The sequence below is a fragment of the Corvus hawaiiensis genome, chromosome 10, assembly GCF_020740725.1.
Source record: "Corvus hawaiiensis isolate bCorHaw1 chromosome 10, bCorHaw1.pri.cur, whole genome shotgun sequence".
Taxonomy (NCBI): Eukaryota; Metazoa; Chordata; class Aves; order Passeriformes; family Corvidae; genus Corvus; species Corvus hawaiiensis.
Genome location: NC_063222.1, coordinates 3,075,208 through 3,096,060, shown reverse-complemented (window position 1 = coordinate 3,096,060; position 20,853 = coordinate 3,075,208). Strand labels below are relative to the sequence as shown.

Here is a 20,853-nt window from a genome sequence, read left to right as displayed (position 1 = left end):
AGCAGTAAGAGCTTTTAACAGTTCTGATTGCCAGTTTTGGTCAAGACAAACAAGAACAGCGGGTTGTGGTGGTGTTTCCTCTAAAGACACGCCCAGGTCTCACAGAACCTGCAGAACAGATGCCTTGGTTCTGCCACATCCAGAACGTATCCCCATATTCCTGCATGAGCTGCTAAACCCCCCTCTCCTGAGTGTCCAGAACACCAAAGCCCTGTGCCCACACCAACCTTCCACTCTCTTTTTGTGGAGGGGGGGTCGGCCCTTCTTGTTCCTGACGGAGGAGGCCTTGCTGCTGCTGCTGCCGCTGTTGACGGACATCCTGTCGTCCTCGCCGCCCGTCACCAGCGAGTTCCGGTACGAGATCAGCGGCAGCCAAACGTCCTCTCTCCTCTCCATCATCTGCTCTGTCAGGAACTTCTCCAAGTAGGTGTGCCTGGAGAGGAGAGACAGGGGGTACAGAGGTGCAGGCCCTACAGACACCTGGATGTGGCCACTGTGTGAGAGCCAGTGCTGCGAGGATGCAGGAGGATGTCCTCTGGCATCCTGGAACCCGAGGGACGGGTGAGCCAAATGCAAGCATTTGTTTTTCCATTAAAAAATCTGAAGACCTGGTCCAGTGCCATGAGAAGTGCAGTGCACACGTGTTAACTCAAAGGAGGAACCAACAACTCCCTCCTGCTCTGGAGGGCACAGGAACTGTTTTCTTTTTCCATTGATTATTTAACTATGGAATTAGAAGTAATCTCGAAAATGAACATGCAAATCTACATAAATGTGATTCTAATGAGTTTCAGGCTGCAGAGCCAAACATTCAGAAGTTTGGTAAGAGAACTCAGGTACTTCAGCATCACTTCCTGCACCCCTCAGCCACAATTCCCTTTAATACCACCTTGCCACGTTGCCAGCACTGGGAGTCAACTCCACATATTCCACATGGAAAGGCATTTCCCTGTCAGCTCATGGCAGCTCGGAGTTGTTACAGAGCCCAGCTCCAGAACAGGCCCAGGAGCCACCCTGCTCATGCCAGGGTTACAATCTCATCATTTTTTGAGTCAATGAATGGCATAACTTTGTTCAAGAAACAGCAGGTTCCTGTCTACTGTTTTACTGAATATTGTGAATGCTTCCTCCTTCCCCTTTTCATGTGCATACTAACTCCCAAAGCTGGCACTAATGGGAAATTCTTGGTGTATTCTCTATTTTACAGTACCCAACCGTGCCACCTGAGTGCTTCATGGCTTTAGAGAATCTACCTGCAGAAGAGTCTTGGAAAGTAAGAAGTTTTTCTGCCTCCAGTTTGTATTTACAGAACCAGTTTGCATGTTTATGGCCAAATTGTGAAGGAGGAAAATGACATCACTTGGGAGTTCTTTACTGCCCGGATGCCGAAATTGAGACATCTTTTGCTCAGCATTTTGGGGGAGCTTCACACTGATAGTTCTTATCAACTCTGAATTTCCTGAAGTGAGAACACCATGCTGAGCCTCTGCCTCATCTGACACCCACTAGCCAGTGTCCAGTCTAAGCCAGCAGCGTCTTTGAGAGAAATAAATTGAAATAAGTGCCTCCAAGGACGATCACCTCTATTCTGTCCTACATCAGCTCCTCAGGATTTCTCTGCCTCTATCTGCCTTGTGGGTTTGTAACAGAGTGTTAGTACAATTTTTTTTCTCCAGCTGTATGAGTCTGGCACCTTACATGAACAGTTTTATGTGAAATCCATAGATTTGAATAAATCCATAAATGGCTATCACCAGTGCTGAAGGTTACTCATAAAATGAGCAGCCAGATTAACAGGCTAGGAAAACGAAATTAAATCAGTGTTGCTGCTTCACTCCCAAACTGGAAGCTTCTCCCTTTTCTCACCCCAGAGAAAAAAGCCAGGAGCCCAGCAGAAGGAAGCAGGAGCCCTGTGGAACAGCAGCATGTGCTGGACCCTGCTGGGGAGGGTGTTCTGGAGCAAGGCCCTGACACCTGCAGGCTCTGGGGTGGATGGTTTGGGGGTTGAGGCAGGGAAGCCAAGCTGGAGAACCTGGGCAGCCAGGCAGCCATGTGCTCCTGAGACTGTGAGGGCTCCAGAGCACTGCTGGCTGCACACAAGAGTCCATTGCTGAGTTTGGGGAGGGCCCCTGGGCAGGGAGGGAGGGAAGTGATCCTGAACATGGGACTTCTCCAGCAGATGGTGGTCATGGACCTTCCTGCACACAGGCAGCCCCTATGGAGGGGGAGAGGTCCCTGTGGATTGGAGGAGCTACAGAGAAGGGCAAATCCAGCATCCCAGTCCTGTCCTGCCAGTGGAGCACTCTGGGCAGAAGTGGAGCCACCTCCACGGAATCCTTACGTGTCAGCAAGTTGTGCTGACCCTCCTCGTGGTCACTACAGCCTGGGGGGTCTGGGGCAGGGCTGAACTCATCCCAACACAGCAGTCTGGCACAGATCAGATAAATCAGGCCCTAACAGACCTATTTCTTTTCATGATCTTCAGATTCAGCTGAGGTCAATACTCAGGTACAGATATTCCACCACAGCAACCCTTACAGGCCTGCAGGAGCAGCCACTGGTTGTGTATGTGGGCAGGGGAACCTTTGAGAAAGAATTTAAATGGCAGCATGGAAGGTGAAGGAACAAAATGTCCCAAAGAACTGAATTTCACTCAGAGGCTCAGGTTAACAGAAGCTGGCAGGGACAGCATGATGTAACTTTAAATCTCACACTGGAACTTGTGGAAGGGATGACTCTACAGAAAGGCTAAACTTCACTAAATTCAATAGGAAACAGGCCAGTGGCACCTAGACCACCATGCAGGAGAATCTACAGTTCAGCTAGGAAGACAAGCCATAAAATCCTGTTATCCTTAAGTCCTGTCCTGAAGAACAGGATAGAGGCTGACAAGATTCCAGGATATAACAATGAAGAGCAGATGCACAAACAGAGTGCCAAGACAGCCCAACTGGATCATTCCATTCCCCAGCTCGTTTAACTATTTGTCCTCAGTGTTTGCTGAATTGAGAAATTATTGCTACAATAAAAAAGTGAAATTGGTTCAAGTGTGTACACATTAAAAATTATACAGAGTTAACCAAGCTGCATTTCTTATTACACAGATAAAGCTGTCATGTTCATAGTTGTTAGCCCTAACAGAAAAGTCCTTTAAAAGCAATGTCTTCACAAGAAAACATCTGTCAAACCCTCACAGCAAGGTCTGACAGGAAGAGTCAGTTGAGGTCATTCCAGTTGATCTTTCTGACTAACACTCAGTGTGGTCACAGAGTTGACTAGAAAGACACCTATAACCATAAACCAGCAGATCTGACAACTGCACTTTTTAACTGGTCATAAGTTATTCAGTGAATTCAGTTCCACACTGGGCACACAGTGCTTGGCTGACGTTTGACTGGAGTCCTCTTCCAATACATTGAAAGAAACAACAGATATAGGTTTACAATTTATGTAAATATAGGACAGAAACAGCTGTTACTGCAGTGGTGACAGCCTGTCAATTCCCTGCACTGCTAACGTTTCATTTCTTCTAGCCTAAAACCACACATTTTATTTTCAATACCCCCTGGGCAGTATTAAACAACATTATTCTGGGAGGTCTCAAACTCACCTCGTTAGTGGGTCTGATTTTCCTTTTCTCATTTTTGAAATTACTTTAAAACATGAAAGGATGAGTAAGTGTGTATGTGAAATGCCTCACAGGGACTTTCTGCAGCCCCTGTTAGACTGCAGAAACCTCCAAGGAGAGAGCTGAAACCCACACTGCAGGGATTAGCAGAGCCCAGGGAAGAACACAGAGCATCACTTACACAGTCTTCTTGTCCTGTCGCAGGAGCTTGGAAGAAAATTCACTAAGCACTTCGAGGAAAGCAAGGTTAGGAGGTGGATAGTCTTGTCCTTTCTGATTCTGGTATTTGAAGGCAAATTCTATGCCATCTCTACAGTACAAAAATATTAACATGTTCAGACATTTGCAACAAAAAAAAAAACCAACAAAACCCACCCCAAAAATCAAGCAAGTTGCCCCAGATCTGAGCTGTGATGAAATTGTTTGCATCCTCACATCCCACCACGATGTCTTTCCCCATTACTAGCAAACAGCTGCTCTTGGACAAAGGGAAATGTAGAGCTCCCTTGGATTTGAGAGGCCCCCTGCAGATCAGCACGTGGCCAGTCCCTGCAAGAAGGAACTGGCCCAGTGTGGGCACTGAGCAGGTGCAGCCCCGGGGGCAGGAGCTCCATGGAATTTGTCAGATCAAAGAGGAGCCAACCTCTGCAGCCAGAGCAGGGACACACTCGGTTCTGCTTTGCCATCTGTGGCTAAAGAGAACACTCTCCCCTCCTTCACCCAGCAAGGCAAGGCAAGAGTGTCCCCTGGCTCCTGCCTGCCTGGGGACAGTGCCCAGGGCATCCTGAGCGAGCCTTCCTGGTCTTGGTCTCCAGGACTGAGTCTCTGAGACAGCAAACCTTAGCACTTGAACTTTTTTATGGCATGGCAAAGTCATAATTTAAATTTAGCAGAACCTTTCTACACTTTTCTATGCAGCAGTTGCATAAAAATTTCCACCCACTTTAGAAGATTTCCAAAATATTTTTGGAGTATCTTTTTATAAAAGCCTTTGGTTCCTCCCGAATCCACAGTGGTGTGGAACAAAGAACCATCCTCAGCTGTTAGACACAACCCACACAAGCTTTACCTGAGATAAACAAACATAGCCATGCCAATAAATTCCAAGAAATAATTAGGTAGCAGCCAGTTTGTTTCCTTTCTGCCTACATACATGTAGACCCCTCCATTTAAACTAGAAAAGAATATATAATTATTCCATGGCCTGTTGAGATTATGTACCTTTAGAAAGGGAATGCTGAACAGGAGTTTTAATCTGAAGTAATATAAAAATCTGGTTTATTTACCACCACTCACTTGTGTAGTGTGGCCACGGCCTCTCTTGTCTTGATCTGATCCAAGCCAAAAGTGAGGGCGAACCGCCGGGCCAGCTCCTTAATGCCACTGACATGGGCAGATGTCCTGTCCAGGTTGGGACCTTGCTCCTGAACAAGCTCATTGAACAGCTGCAGAGAGTTCAGAGGTTCACATCTGTGAGCTGGGAAACACTTCTATTGAGAGAAACTTGGTTTCTAAACCTGCTCCATCTGAGAGTGGCCTTTGCGATGACTTTTTGCACTGAGCCATAACCGAGTCCCTGTCACTTGCCAGAATTTCTTCTGTCCCACTGCTGTTTGCCAGCTGTCCCCCACCTAGGACTTGTGTGGAGTTATTTTGGTGGAATTCTGCACCCACCTTCCCTGAATTCCATCTGTTGTTCTCCCAGCCCACCGAGCAGGTCCTGCATTCTCGTGCTGTTCTCAAAGCACCTCCATCACCCATCAGATCAGGCGGTGCTTTGAATTCCAGCTCCTCCACTGTTGCCTGTTTGCCCAGCACTGCTGCCCCTAAGGCCCTCTCAGCACAGTACTGAAGGGCTCAGTGCTTTTCCACCCAGTTCCACCTCTCCTGGCACTGCCATTTACACCCCATCTCCCTCACTGGTTGCTGAGAGTATCCTGGCAGTCAGTGCCAGTGACAATATTAAATCAGGCTGCATTACAGCGACTGCTTCTCTCATCTCCACAGGCTCTGTTACCATATAATTAATGACAGCAGCTTAATTTGACAGGATTCCTCCTTGGCAAATCCACACTGACTGCTACCTATCACTGAGGCACTTGCAAAGAGCTCCTCTCATTTTTTTCATGGAATTTTGTCAGCCTGACTGATCCGTGGCACCTGCTTCCTCCTCTCCAAGTTTTACAGACAGGGGCTGCTTTGACACTCCTGATTCTTCTGGAAGGACATCTGTTCTTCTCAGGTTTGCACAGATATCTCTCAGCTTCCAGATTGCTACAGGGAATCCCTTAGGAACAAATTTTGGGAGGCCCAGCTCATCTGAGAGCATCTAATTCATAGAAGTGATTTCTCTGGGCAATGGCTATAGCTGGTACTTCAAGGGCCTAAGTGGTATTTAGTGCACTTTTGCTGCTGGCTGATGGATTTCATCACCAGGCAGTAATTTACAGTTGATGTAAAGCAAATTTTTCGGGGAAAAACATATCTAACAGTATTGGAAGACTTAATTAGCTTGAAATTTGAAAAATTCACCAGTATTTAGACAAAGTATAAAGAAGATGCATTACTTCAGCTAGGAAGAAAAAGCCATCCTAATTCTTCTTGTTGACTCAGGATCAATAAACAAATGCCACCAATTGGCTTGGACCAAACTGCCTCCAAGGCTCTTCCCTCCCTCCCTTCCATTTTTACCTGCCCAACCCTTGCCAGTGTGGGCCTGTGGAGACAGAGATTAAGGAGACAAAAGAGCAGTGACAGCCTGAACTGGGGAGCAGGAAAATGAAGATCATGTCCTAAGGAAGTGCAGCATTTCTGCCTCCCTGTAAAGGGCACCAGAGGAAATCCTGGCCAGGGCTTTTTACAGTGAGGCATTTCTGACAGAAGAATCAATGCTCTTACCTGTTGCAAACTGAGAATGAGTGTCTTTGCACACTGGATTTTATCAATTTGCCTGGTTTTGCTCAGGGTTTCCTTAATGATATCTCCATAGTCATTGTAGTACTAAAAAAAAAGTGAAAAAAACCCCCTTTAAATCAAACCTCTTTCTTACAGTTTTCCCAAGAGAAAGATTACTTGTAATTCTTGATTTGAAAAGGCAGCAATTGCTCAAATCCAGACTTCTGCTGTGAGTGGGGGGCAATGTTTCAGTATCAAAACTTAAACTGAACCCTGTGATAAGGTAGGGAACTTCTGTATTTATTATCTTTTGTAACAGATACATTGAAAACCAAACAAAAGAACATTTCCTGCCCCAAACTAAGCCCTTGATGGAAGTGACCCATGGCTGCCAATTCCAAGCAACAACATGACATTGATCCAGCACCCCCTTCAAGAAGCAGGTGTGAACAACACCAGCACAGAGGTGTGTGCTCCTTGTACACTGAGGGGAAAGGGATTCACTCAAGGCAGAAAGTGGAGCAAGGAATGAGTCAGCATGAAGTGCTGATTCTCTTTCTGTTAACAGAATGGCTGCTGAAAGCCATAGCCTATGGTGCTGCCCATCTGGGTACAAAAGCTGTATTAGCATTACAAATTCCAGGCTGAGAGTATTTTTTTTCCCAGCAGTATTCTTTCAGGCTGCATTTGCAGTCACTTATTTTCATTCCCTCTGAAATACTGCTTTTGCCTTCTTTGGTACTAATTTAAATACAATTTCTCTCCCTCTCCCCCAGTTTTAACAGAAGGAGGGGCATGGGGAGAGGAGAAGCCCAGCCTAGAACAGCAGGGAGGGAACTCACCTGCATGGTGACAGCTTCAGTTTCAAACTCCCACTCTGGCGAACAATCCCTAAGCAAGACTAACCCTGACTGATGGCTACAGTGTGTCCTGGGGACTTCACTGTGCTGTGTGTGCCTGATCACCAGCAGAACTCCAAGTTAAACTCTTTACATTCCACATCAACATCTCAGACAGTGCCTAGAGTAAAGGACCTGCTCCCTGCTCTGTCTGCCAGTTCTTCCCCCTGGATTGTCACCTCTGTGATGACCAATCCCCCACAGGGACAGGTGGGACAGGACCTGAGGGGTCAGTGGCAGGACTGTCCTGGCAGGTAAAGTCCCATGTACAGGGGCAGCAGCAGCTGAGGTCCTTCTGACCTTCACTGGGCCTAAAAGCTCTGTGGAAGCAGTGAGAGTTGAGAGATACTCAGTTACCACAGACCCACCGACAGCACAAGCACACAGAGCTGTTTTTTCCTGCTGTCCTGTTTGAACCAATCTCCTCTCACAAGAACCCTGCTGCCCCATGGCAAGCACCAAGCCTGGGAGATTGCCAGTGGAACACGACATGGAACAGGTAACTTAGTGGGGATTCTAGAAATGAATCTCAGGAGCAGTGTAAGAAACTCTCTGTGGAGTGGAGCCTCTCTGAAATACTCAGCACCTCAGGACCAGCTTCTGGTGCTGCCTTAAATAAAGCACACGTGCTATAAAGAGAGTGAGGTCAGTGCTTGCTGCTGCTCAGTGCCAGGCGTCATTTAGAAAGGAGAAAGAACTACAAAGGATCAAATAAAGCTGAAAAAGCTCTCAGGAGAGTTTGGGCTGTAACCACAGCCCTGGCAGGGATGGCAGGAGAGGCCCTGACACTGCAGACTGGGCTCAGTCAGGACAGGAGGATGCACGAGCTGTACCTTCATATAGTGTTTGAAGATATCTGCTGCTGCATGCATGTCCACAATGTCATAAATTATCAGCTTGCTAAAGGCAGCCAGAAGGTTTCTTCTCTTATGTAAAGCTTCTATTTTGTTGGCTTCATCTTCTTCATCTCCCTCTGAAAGCATCATCAACAACAGAATGTCTGTAAGTAACTGTTAAGTTCTAAAACAACCTTATCAAAAGAGAGCTTTTATAAAAAAATCAATTCTTGAACATGGAGCAAGAAGGATTGGTGGAGAAGAAGCTAAAATGAAAGGTGATAATTCTTGAATCCTGCCTACTTCAAAACTTCCAGGGAAGTTTAGGAACATGACACACCACTGACCAAGGCTGCTGACCATAGTCCTGAGGAGATCCTGAGTATAACCCACACAGAACTGAGTCATTTATTTCCTTTACCCTGTGAAAGGCCACAGTGAACACTTGCTGAATGCTCTTGCTTAACTTTGCAAATGCAGGACATTCAGAGAGGCTCCATTAACACGACTAAGCTATAAATATTTAACAAAAGAAAAATTAGAAGCACCAGTACTTCTGCATGCCTTGGATTTTCAGATGTGCAATCAATGGCTCTGAACAACAGGAAGTAAAATCCAGTTGTATGGAGCACTAACATTGAATGGCAATGCCATAAGTGTTGAGTCCCTATGTAAGACTTCACTCTGTGAATGAAAAATAAACTACATAGATAAAGTCTTAAATATAGTTATCATATAATAAATCATATTCCACAACTTACGTAAGAAACTTCAGAGCAAAGACCTTCCAAAAATAAAGTAGGAATACTTCTGGAAACATCTGAACAAACTGATCAGAAAATTCTATTTTCTCCTTTCTTCTGCATCTGTTATGAAAAAAAGTTAAACATACCCATGCTCTGATTTTCATCATCTTGGTCAATGAACACATGGTCCATCACAAAACTGAGCAGTTCTGACTGGAGGCCTGAGTCTGGATTGAACACCAAAGGCTGGAGCCCTTCTCGACCTCCTGTCATCAGCTGGTGACTAAAAATCATCAGGAGATCACAGAGCAGCATGAAAGCCTGAAAGGCAAAAGAGAATGAATGCAGTGAACAGTCAAGTAAGGAAAATATAAAATACCATTGATCAAATTTCCAGATATCCCCTGCTATTCTTAAACAGCTCCTTAAACTGCTCCCTTGTTCGAGTACTGGGAAAGTATTCCATAAGGGTTTCCTCTAATTTGGAATGCTGTGCCTTTGGTTCCTAGGTCAGGAACTGTGGTTATTACCTTCTCCATGTCCTGGATGATTCATATTAAGCTTCCTTCTCTTCTCTACGAAAAGAACTCTAAATCTACCTCTGATCCAAGGCCTGCAGCCAAATTTGTAGTAAAGAGAACACACCTCTTTTGATAAACAAAAATCAAGCAAGTGAAAACATGAACAATACTGAGGGGAAATTCAAGCTGAGTCACTGTCAGACCCCAAAAATACAGACAAAAAGCCACAGCAAGGAAATTCCTGCAGAATTTCATCAACAACTCTTGCAAAAAAAGAACCAAGTTTGTCTGCACAGCTTTCAAATCCAGACAAAAGCCAACCTGGGCAGAACTGTCCATTACTTATGCTCATTACTATCATACCCTCATTACCTAAGACTGGAAAGAAGGCAGTTGTCACTACCTTCCTTTCTTCCAAGGGCTCATTCCTGCATGGCAATAACACTGTTTTGCCCTCAAATGGCTTTTGTTGGGGTGTCACAGCCAGCATCTGATCACATTCAGCACCTTTCAGAGGCCTTTTTCATCATAGCTTCTCTATTTTTTCCTCAGGTTCTGAAAACTTTACAAACTTCCAAAATAAAATCTCCAAGTGCTGAACTTCCCAGTGGCTCCCTTATTTCTTGGGGTATGTTATAAAATCTGAATGAGCTACACTCAGGCAAGAACAGATGCAAATCATTGTAAACTGTGTTCTGCTGAGACCTTGGGAACAAATGTTGCTATCTGGGATTTTTCTCCCCTTGATCCAAAAGGCTGTGATTCATTCCAGTGATGATCTCACCTGCTCTAAACTCCCTTGATACTCAATAGAACTGAAGCTCTTCCTAATGCAGACCTCCAAAAAGGAGCAGATGAGTAATGCACTGCCAATGCTGAGTTCTGTCCAATATAAAGGCAACAGTGGACTCAGTCAAAGGATTATTTATTTCCCTCAAACACTCATGGAAAAGTTGAAATGTTTCAGTCCTGTTTCTCTAAATACTTAATACATTTCTCCTTCCTTTGATATGGACATCAACTTTGTCTGGAAAGAATGTCTGGAGTAAGGATCAAGTATGGTAGGGAGACAATCCAACCTGCACATAACTCTCAAAAAAATCCAGTAGAACAAAAGGAGGAAGTAGCAGTCCTGCACACACAGAAATATACTTTTTAAGGAAGAAAATGAGAGCAAATCATAGAAGAGTCAGCTGAAAGGGCTCCCTGGAGTCTCCAGTCCAGCCTACTCTGCATGGGACACTCGCTCTATCTGGGCCTGGTTGGGCCTGGGTTTGTCTGGCTGAGGCTTGAAAACTTCCCAGAACTGGGAACTGCAAAGGAGCTTCTAAAGAAAGTTTAAATTATCAATGCAAAAACCATTGTGGCCACTGTAAGAAGAGAACAAACCCATGTCAAAACACCCCAAGAACAAACCCACTGCAGGAATGGGAAGGAACATTTGCCACTTGCTGAGGCAGGAAGGATGTCAGGTCCAGCTCGAGCTGGAAGGGAGGTCTTTGCATGAAGCTAGAAGGTGTTTTCACATTATGTAATATTAATACAATACGCCAGGAGTAACTACTCTGAATATTAAAAAACAATTACTAAAGTAAAATCTGCTGGAAGCCAATGGCACACAAGTCTGTTAGAAATGCATAAACTACTGACATCTCTGAGTATTTAATGTTTATATTTAGCAAACTGCAGAACAGAGAGTAAATGCCAAGCAGAGCTATCTTTCAAAGAAATAAAACTGCCTTTTAAGAAATATTATCTTTTAAATACCACAGGCAAAAAACCACAGGCCAGTTACTAATTACAGTCTTTGCAAAATCTGGGGGGGTCTGATAGAAATGCCATTTGTAGACAAATAAAATGTCATTGACATAAATCAGTGTATAGTCACATAACCTCAGCTAACAAACCAGCTGTTGTGTCCTGCAGAGACAGACTAAATTACTTCAACAAACCCTTTGATTCAATGGAAAAAAATCCAGAAGGATTCAGCCCATTTGAGGTCTCAGTCACCCTCCAAAAGTGCCTATTTCCACCTTTTAATCCAGTGTCTACAGGAAGAGTCTTTCATTTGAGGTGACTGAGTTGGATGCCTGAAGTCATGAGGGCTGGAAACGAGCCTGAGCATCCAGGTAATCCCTCCTTACTGTTAATCCAAAGTTAATTTGCCATGAGCTGTGCTTTGGAAGTGCTGTTAATACAGCTGCTCTTCTGGGCTGTTTGTTCAGGTTTATTTAGACAGGAGCACAGATGATTTTACTTTAAGTTTGATGTAGTGTTGTCTTGAGTTTTACTACAATTTAACACTCACACTTTTCTAAGAGCATGACAGACATTTCCTTTACCTGTTCTTTGACTGGAGTGTTGACATTTGATAGACACTGCTGGCAGACAGCCAGGAAGGATTTCACAGTTTTCCTCAATACCAACAAGTCCTCCTGGAATAAAGATTAAAAAAGAAAATATATAAAAATTAACAAGAGGTTTCTAGGAGGAAGCAAAATAAAGAAATGGTGATGATTTCATACATTCAACAAGCAGCTGTGAAAGAAATAAGCTATTCAAAGAGAATACACACACAAACAGTTCCTTGGTTTTACGGTGATGATGAACCAATCACTGAGAAGAAAACCAGAACCCCAAATTAAATGAAATGAGATGAATTCACAGCAGGATGGCTGGCCCATGCTCTGCAGACCTCCCCCCAGGACAGCTCTATCAGCTTCCACATGAAGAGAGAACGTCCTGCAGAACAACTTCCAAGCAACTGTGAAGAGCCTACATAATGCACATGCAGTGTTTTCCCTGCTGAAATGTTTTACTGACGCTGCCTGTTCAGCCCATGTGTCTCAGTTCTGGTTTTAGCTTTTCTTATGCTTCCTGCCACGAGCTCTCGTTGTCCTGTGTTTACTGCAGAGCCTTTTTGTGCTCCATCTGTTCTCCCTGTGCTGGCTCACAGCACGAGGCAGGACTGCCAGCATGCCCGAGCACCCGGAGTGTTCCCAAAGCCCTGAACCTCTACCCATTTCCAGTGGAGTGAGTGAGATTTGCTGATATGGACACTGAAGGTCTGTGCACTCCTCACCTTCCTGTTCCTGAGCAGTTTTTCTCTGATGATGCAGCCATGGCTCCTGGTGCCACTGTGCCTTTACAGAATCTGTAACACAGCTCTGTTCTGTTCTAATCCACAACTTGCCACTAATCACCCCTCTTTTATCCTGGATATAAGCCTTCCATCTGGCAGCATTAAGATGCCTCTTTTTTAAAATTTTAAATTGTATTTTGTTCACCAGTTGATCTATATCACCCCCATTTTCAGTGCCTTCCCAGATGACTGATAAAAATGACCCCTTTTTCAGCAGAGAGCAGATCTCTCCTGGAATGCATCAGAAACGATTCCAATGTGTGAGCCTTGCTCACCTACACATTTTCTTTAATATATGGATCAGTTTTGAGCCATTGAATATGAGTTAGATTAAATCCAAGCATGCACCTGAAATGCAATGTGGTATTAATGTCTTACAGACACTGGTGTTCCAATCGGTCTTCTTCTCAGTCAAAACTGCCATCTTCTCAACAACAAATTGATGTGCTTCTCCCAATCCTAGCTCTTGGCCCTTCAGCCTTGTACCAACTGTGCTTTCTATCTCCCACTTCAAGATTCTACCTAGGACTGATGCCAGGCTTATCAGTTCACTGTTACACAATCACCTGATTTACTCCTTTAAACACTGGGATTACAATCACTTTCATGATTTCTGCTTTCTATCACAATTACCTTCCCTTCAGATGTTCATGAATTCAACGGAGAAACTAAAACCTGTGAAAATGCCCACCTACAGGTTAAAAAGGGAATGAGTGTGTCTCCCATTTTTCTCTCTGTCAAAGTGACTAACAGACAGGTACACAGTATTTATTACCCTCTCTCCTGACAGCACAGCATGATAGAGATTCATGTTGAAAAGTTACAGACAGCAGGAGAAAGCCCAACTGAACAGTGCAACAGAGCCATCTGGAACTCTTGTGAGCTTGGAGAAAACCCCAGACTACTGCAGAGTGGGGATTTTTTTCAACAGAGAAAATGGGAAGAAAAAAATGAATTAGATTTCCAAGTCTTTGAGCATTCTGGGGTGCACAGCCCAGGCTCTCAGAAAAGCTGATATGAAACCATTTTACCATCCTGTTGGCTGTTAGACAAAACCACAGGGTCACAACTCTGCAATTTAACTGCTCCATGGCAGGAAGAAGAACAAGCTGCTGAGAGCAAGGACTGGAGGCTGTGCCACCACCCAAACCCAAACCAGAGGGCTCAAAAGACCCATGTGTACAATTCCACAGCTACTTCTAGCTTTAAACTAAAGCTTGTTTTTTTCCACTGAAGTAATTTTAAAACGCTGTGCATTTGCTATGTTCACCTCCCAAACCCCATCCTCTTCTCCCTAAGTGCTCACTGCTTTTTCTCTAAAGCACTTATTATTTGCAGTATTAACTTCAACTTCACAGTGTTGAAGAGCCCTCAGCTTCTAACCTGACTGTGGAACATGGTCCAACCTTTTGCACCTTTTGACTCTTTTCTTCCCTTCAGCTTTTTGTGCTTTCTGTCATCTTGCCCACATAAATATGAAGTCACCACGTTGTTCTTTAAATCCCTTTTTAAATCCCCTCCTCTCCTAAGTCCTCTGCCTACTAATCACACTCTAATAGCCCTGCATTTGCCTGCTCTGGCTGCTGCTCACTCACAACAGGCTGACCTCTGTCTTGCCTCTCAATGTTTGCTCTATTCATGCTTTGTTTTTACTGTTCTAAGTTTTAGGACCCTATTTTTCTGCAAATATTTCCTTCTCAGTACACACACATACAGTGCACAGTACAATGTCCTGGGCACCTGGGACATGGCTGAAGGAATCCAGATGGAAACAAGTGTATGTTCTAATCCCCAAGTCTCCTGCCTCAGGACTCTACTTGCTCCCCCAGACTGACAGATGGGAGAACTCCAGGGGAGGAATTACCAGTTTCCTTTGGAAGCACCCTCAAACCCCTTTTCACCTGAGGAAGAGTTTTCCTCCAGGCTACAACAGGCTGCTCCCACAGGCTATGGAGGATAAGCCATCTCCCCTCAGTACAGTGCTGGTTACCCCAAAGAGCAGCAGTTTGCACCGACAGCCTGCATGGCCTCAGCCTCCTCTGAACGTGGACAGAGGGAGACCAAAGGTTAAAGCATCAGACTGGGGATATTTCAAGGCTTACACATTTCATCCTTATCTGCTGCAACCTTCCTTTCAGTAATCAATTAAGATTTTAGACACCAAGGTGACTCCACAGGACACCCTCTTCTCCACAGGCTAGCTTGAAAAAGTGTTTTAAAGTAATTCTGCCCCAACTCTCTGCTGTATTTAACTGGTGAAATCTTTGTTATTGGGCAGAGAATTTGGACTTCCTTAACAATTCAAATAATCATTAATTATCACCCTTCTGCTAAAATGTCTTTGATACATTTTTATGCTGACAACACTCCCTTTAGCTCTGTTTACAAATGATACTGCACAGTGAGGGGCAACCTGCAGAGCACCCTCCTGGTAACAGCCTGGACAAACAGGAGCTCTTTGTGTCTCAGGGAGGGGACTTCAGTAACCTGTGACCAGCTGAAGGGCAGTCTGGAATTTGTAGGTGCTCATTAACATTACAGAAGTGTCCAATATTCACTCCTGTATTCTGTAGAGCTGACAGTTAGCATGGAGATGTGCTGCACTGGCTCTAGGTCAATTATGTGCTGTTAATAAATCAGTGAGCTGACTTGATCCCAATTTGATTTAAACCACAAGGGTTGAGCTTTTCCCTGCCACAAACATGGAAGCTCCAACCCAACACACCTGGTTCAGGCAGGGAACCATGATCCAGGACATGCTCAACATCTGTAATGTGAGGTATCCCTCGTGCAGCAATTCATGTGCCCTGCCTTGGGCACCATGCCCAGGACTGCTCCCAAACAAGGGCACTTCTCTCAGGACAGGGCTGTATTTTTGAAGAACCATCTGAACACCAGACAAAAAATAACTTCATTCCAAAATGACTCTGTTCCCAGTGCATGCTTCTGGTTGTCAAGTATGACTCCACCACAGAATCAATACAAGATACAAGAATTACCAAGCAATTCTGAACTGTAGCCAAAGAATTCATTCTGAAGGAAATCTTACCAGAATTCCCCATCCCACCTGCAAACTCCCTGCAATAAAAGGTACACCTGGATGGATGCAGAGCACACCCAAATAACAAATGTGAGACTTTCCAAGATACTTGTACTTGTTTCCACCTTTTATTCCCATACTTACAACTCCAAAGTGTTCATAAAACTCACCCAGTGCATTGACTGCCTAAATGGGACCTAACGAGGTGAAACAGAGCAGCTACTACTGCCAGAATGAAGTCACATAAATGACCCAGCTGGCAGCAGATGGACATTTCTTACTAATCAATTTCTCCATCTCTGATCTCTCAGCCTGGTTGTTCAAGGGAAAGCTAAAAAATCATCTTTGAAACATGAGCCTGGGAACAAAAATTCATAAATCTATGGGATACAGACAAACATAGACTTAAGATTAATTTTATGACATATTATAAATTCTCTTCTCTCCACTTCCATCTTTTATCTTCCTTCCTTCCTTCCCCACTAATCCTCCTCCTAACTCTCTTACTGCCTCTCCTTTCTGTGCTCTCTCTCACCCCCTGTAGGTACCAACGACCTTTTCCCTCCCAGTCAGAGAGTTTACCTGCTTTGTATCTAAATAGAAACCAAGCAATTGCTCTCAGCTTGTCTTTTGCTTTGTAATCTTCTGCTTTTATCTCAAACCTGAAAGGCCTATGAGTCCAAAAGCCTCCCTATGTTTTACAGCTATATCCATTGGTCTACTAAAGATGCCACTTGAGCCTACACACCATCTATCACCCCTCTCTGCCCTGAGATCATTATAGATACAGCAAAGTAGCCCTAGAAACCTGCATGGACCTACATGTTAAACTGCTGTGCCAGAAATGTTCCTGTAAAAGCCTGAATACTTCCAAAAAATACCCATGAAATACACTGTTTTTCATTCTGAGGTGCCTGTGTTGATGCCTTTGTCTACCTACGCCTTGTAAGCAATGCCTTTTAATGTCTACCCATTTCCAAGCCTAAACAATGACTTAGAAACCAGCCAAGGGCAAAATGATTTCCCAATGGATGAAATGCTAGATACACTGCAGATTAGATCTATTTTCACAGTGAACAAACTAGAGTGGAAAGTTTGATAGCAAAGTGCTCCAACCACAGCAGGTCTGTGGTTGTCTCTTTACCCTCAGCTGAGGCTGCTGCCAGGGCTTCCCTGGAACTAAGCATGCACAAAACTCATTATTTTGTAGAGGCTGGGGTGGAACCCCAAACAACAAATTGCTAAGAGTTCTCTAGGCGACAGTAATTATGATTTTCATGGGGCAAGGCTTGTATTTGGCATGGCCATTCTGGAGTGACCCTTCAGAGTTCTTTTCCTTTCCACTCCTATGAACTACATTATGTCTAACATGAATCACAACAGGATTAGAAATACAGGAGAGATCAAAGCTATTCTGCATTCACCTCAGAAAAAGACATCTCATGCAAATGCATCCTATTTTAAAAAAGTAGGCAAAGCCATACAGTTGCACTAAGCTTGTCCACAAGAAAATCTCAGGCTGAAATAAATAAAGGTTTTTTTCTCTTTCAGTTTAACTAGGCCATCATGGTCATGTTGTAACAGCAGGCACATAGAATGCTTGGGCACCAAAATGCAAAGTTTGTACCACGCTCCATGCAGAGAGAGGCTGTATGTTAATCCCCAGCTGGAGGTTATGGTTAAATACATTTCTTTTGCTGTAACTGAGACACAAGAAAACATCAAACTTTTCCCCAGTAATGCTGACAGCTATCCCTGCACCACCTGAGCTCTACTGCAGCAACTTACTCTATTTTGTTCCAAAAAGTGGAGAAATGCAGTGAAGGGCGATGAGAATCTTCCCAACGCTCCTCTGGGCATCTGCCCCCAGGGCAGGCAGCAGGACAGCACTGCTGCAGTCCTCAGGAGCAGGTGAGAACCCCAGCAATGCCCAGCAGCCCAGAGCAGGTGGGAAACTGAATTAAAGGGGTTGCAGACAGTGCCCAGGTGCTCTGAGCACCAGGTTCCACCAGCCCCAGCAGCCCGGCTCTCCTCGCTGGGGGGAGATCGGCGCAAGCAGCACCCTCAGTCTGTGCTCTGAGGTGCCTCCTGCACCTCCTTCCAGGAACTCAGCCTCTCCTGTCACAGGGCCACTCCTCCCTGAGGAGAACAGTGCTGCCAGCAGAGGACTTGAGATGCTTTCCTGTGATCAGATTCTGCATTCATTTAAAACAAACGGGATGGATTCAGTTTTCTGAGTTCCAAGATGCAGTATTGTACACTACCAGCATGCTAATGAGAAAGAGGCTGAGAGGGGGAAATGGGAACAAAAGCCAGAATAAAGAATAACGATTATTCCTTTGTTTCTAGTAGCTATTTCTAAATGTTAATGTCAGTATTCAAAACAACTCAGAGAACTGACTTTGTATTTTTATCACTTTTCTATGCATAAAATGCTTATTTGAGTAGCACTTCAGTACAACATCTTTTTCTTTTTGATGCTGATGGGGAAGTACAATTATTACTTCAGTTTTCATACCATTTTAATTTGATGTGTTACTTTTGAAAAAGCTCTGAAAAAACAGGATGTTGGCCTCTGACTGAGAAAATGGCTAAGGAAAGGTTCTGGAAAAGCCACATGTCACCTGGTCCTGACTGCATTATACTTTGTGTGCATTTGCTTTTTATTAGCAGTCATTACTGCCAGTGCCCTGCCATTTCCATTGCAACATGAAAGGTGTAATTAGAGGATAAGCAAGGTAGCTACACATAAAGATTAAGCTATCTGTGGTCTGCAGATCAACAGTATTGCTCACAACTGTTCATGTCAACATTCCTTATCAGCCGTGCAAACTGCAGTACTCACAATAAAGCGCATTAATTATCCTCAGCAATAAAAATATAACAACCAGCTGCTATAAAATCCTGATAAAGACTATTTGCATTGCTTAGACATACACATGGTGTTAAACAGATCCTGAAATAGGGAACAAATCCGAACATCAACATTTTATGTTTTATAAATGACAACAAATGATGGCAAGAGTGGAAGTTACAAAGAAACCAGGTGTAACACCTTTTTTAGGCAAGTTGTGTTCTGTCAGTAAAATCTGTATGATCAAATGGCCACTTACTTTGGAAGGGGAGCCCTCAGTGATTTTCACCAGCTGCCAGAGAATAGAGTAGTGGGAACACTGCAGTGCCTGGACAACGATCTGTAACACAAGAACACACAGAATCCCAGCACGCTGCAAGCAGCAGGCACAGCAGGAAGTGTATGGAAACTCTGTCATGCATTTTGTGGTGAAAAGACAGGAGCAGCTCTTAGGTAGCACTTTTTGTTTTCAAGGGTATCATGTTCTTCCTTGGTTGGTTTGGTGTTACAAGAAATCAGCCTACTAGAGGTGAAAGAATACTGTGTAAGTGCTGGGAAACACCAGAAAACTGCACTGGGGTACAGCAAGAGGGGATGTCACAGTGTGACAGAAGTACAACCCAGCACCTACATCTCTCAGGTCAAAAGCCACTGTTTAAATACCTCTAAACCTGGCTTCACTATTAAACAGCCTGGAAATCTGTTCCACTGCCAAATGAACATGTAGCCCAATTGCTAAAAAAGGGGAGAAAATACAGCTTGTCCCATGGAGAAGACTGGGGTCATATCCAGGGTGCCCAGAAAAGCATCCATGGTGCCTAGCGAACAGTTCCAACCCAGACTGGGTGCTACAACTGCCAAACTCCTCAGGGTGGCCTGCAGGAAGAAATACTGAGCAGAGCTCAGATTTCAGGACCTTTCCCCAAAGATCTTACAGAGGCATTTGGAGACCCCCACACTGTCAGACCCAGAAACTGAGGATGGTTGGCAGCTGCATGGACAGGTTTTATCTGCCCTGTTCCTCCAGGCAGCACAACTCCAGCATGAAGCAGCAACTGCAGAGAGAGCAGAAGATCCCAGAGCTCAAAGCCAGGACTTTCACACACTGTGTGGCAATGCCTCTTCTTAGGGCTCTTTCTACAAAATTCTTATTCAGAATTTAATGAGAATTTCTTTTTTCTAAATAAAGCTGAGTTAGAATTAACAACTGGGTTCTAACTGAAACCAAATCAAAACCTAAAATGTGCTTAAATGATGAAGTAGGAATTCTGCAGTTTAAAAGGAATCATGGGAGAATATGAGATGGTTCCTGTGCTCATCCATAAGAAACAGAAACTGAACTCTGAGGGAACAAAGTCCAAGATGTGATCACTAAAAGAACTCCACTAGGATGTTCTAATTTCCTGGTTTTCATAGGCTTCCATCTTACCTTCAATGCACAACCATCATTTGTGATGATTCTAATTGCAGCCAAGGCTTACAATGTTGGGTTCAGTGTAAACATGAGGACTGATGCACTGCTTTTCAGAGCCAGGAACATTAGCTATTCCCAACTTCAGAGATGACAAAGGTGAGGGAAGTAGATCAAAAATCACAGAATCCAAGGTTTTCCACCTCCTACACAGCCCTTGACTCCACTGTAAATTTCGTTCCAAACTCTGTTTTTCCTACATCACTGAAGGGCTCTGAACTTTGGAACTTCTGGACAATCAGACTCTTTAGAACCTCGGTCACCCCAGGGATGCAGTGCAGCTGTTGTTAAGGGTACCTGTTCTGGCATAGCTCCGTGTTCAATTCCAGTTCTCAGCAATCTGTAGCAGTTACTGAACAGATCCCATTTGGTGAGATCATGAGCACTGGAACGAGAGGAAATAAAGAGGGATTAGCTGTGTTCCTCAGAACCCCCAGCCCAGAGAGCTTTGGTGGTTTGTACAGCTGACTGAGCAGCTGCACAGCAGCTCACTCCACGCTAAAATGAGGCTTTCTGATAACCCAGGAAAAATGTTTTACCACATGGGATTTTGGTAGGGAGAAGATAAACTCTCTCCATACCATACACCTATAAAGGCTACTTAAGTGTGGCTGCTCCTTCTCTCTCGAAGTTAACTTTCCTCTTTTGCAAACATTGACAGAACTCCAGAAAACCATTCCCTGGCATTGCAGCAGCAACTACAGCCAAACTCTAGCAATATCTACTGAATAAAAATGGCTTTAAGCAAAATAAAACTGTGTAATTTTCTACTGTATTTGAAAAATAATACACATTACCACTAGATATTAAATATCCTGAAT

General features: G+C 44.2%; 1 protein-coding gene across 5 annotated transcripts in view; it reads right to left on the bottom strand.

Moving 5' to 3' along the window:
• Positions 1-20,853, bottom strand: part of STAG1 (stromal antigen 1) — a 174,993-nt gene that overhangs the window by 10,176 nt on the left and 143,964 nt on the right. For all 5 annotated transcript variants that reach the window (XM_048314641.1, XM_048314639.1, XM_048314638.1 and 2 more), the window contains exons 21-29: positions 20,330-20,417; positions 18,821-18,901; positions 11,868-11,960; positions 9,151-9,325; positions 8,256-8,395; positions 6,527-6,628; positions 4,925-5,073; positions 3,810-3,938; positions 228-433 (exon numbers count right to left, since the gene is read on the bottom strand). In XM_048314641.1, the coding sequence (XP_048170598.1) occupies positions 228-433; positions 3,810-3,938; positions 4,925-5,073; positions 6,527-6,628; positions 8,256-8,395; positions 9,151-9,325; positions 11,868-11,960; positions 18,821-18,901; positions 20,330-20,417 (1,163 nt within the window). The remainder of the gene's footprint in view (positions 1-227; positions 434-3,809; positions 3,939-4,924; positions 5,074-6,526; positions 6,629-8,255; positions 8,396-9,150; positions 9,326-11,867; positions 11,961-18,820; positions 18,902-20,329; positions 20,418-20,853) is intronic.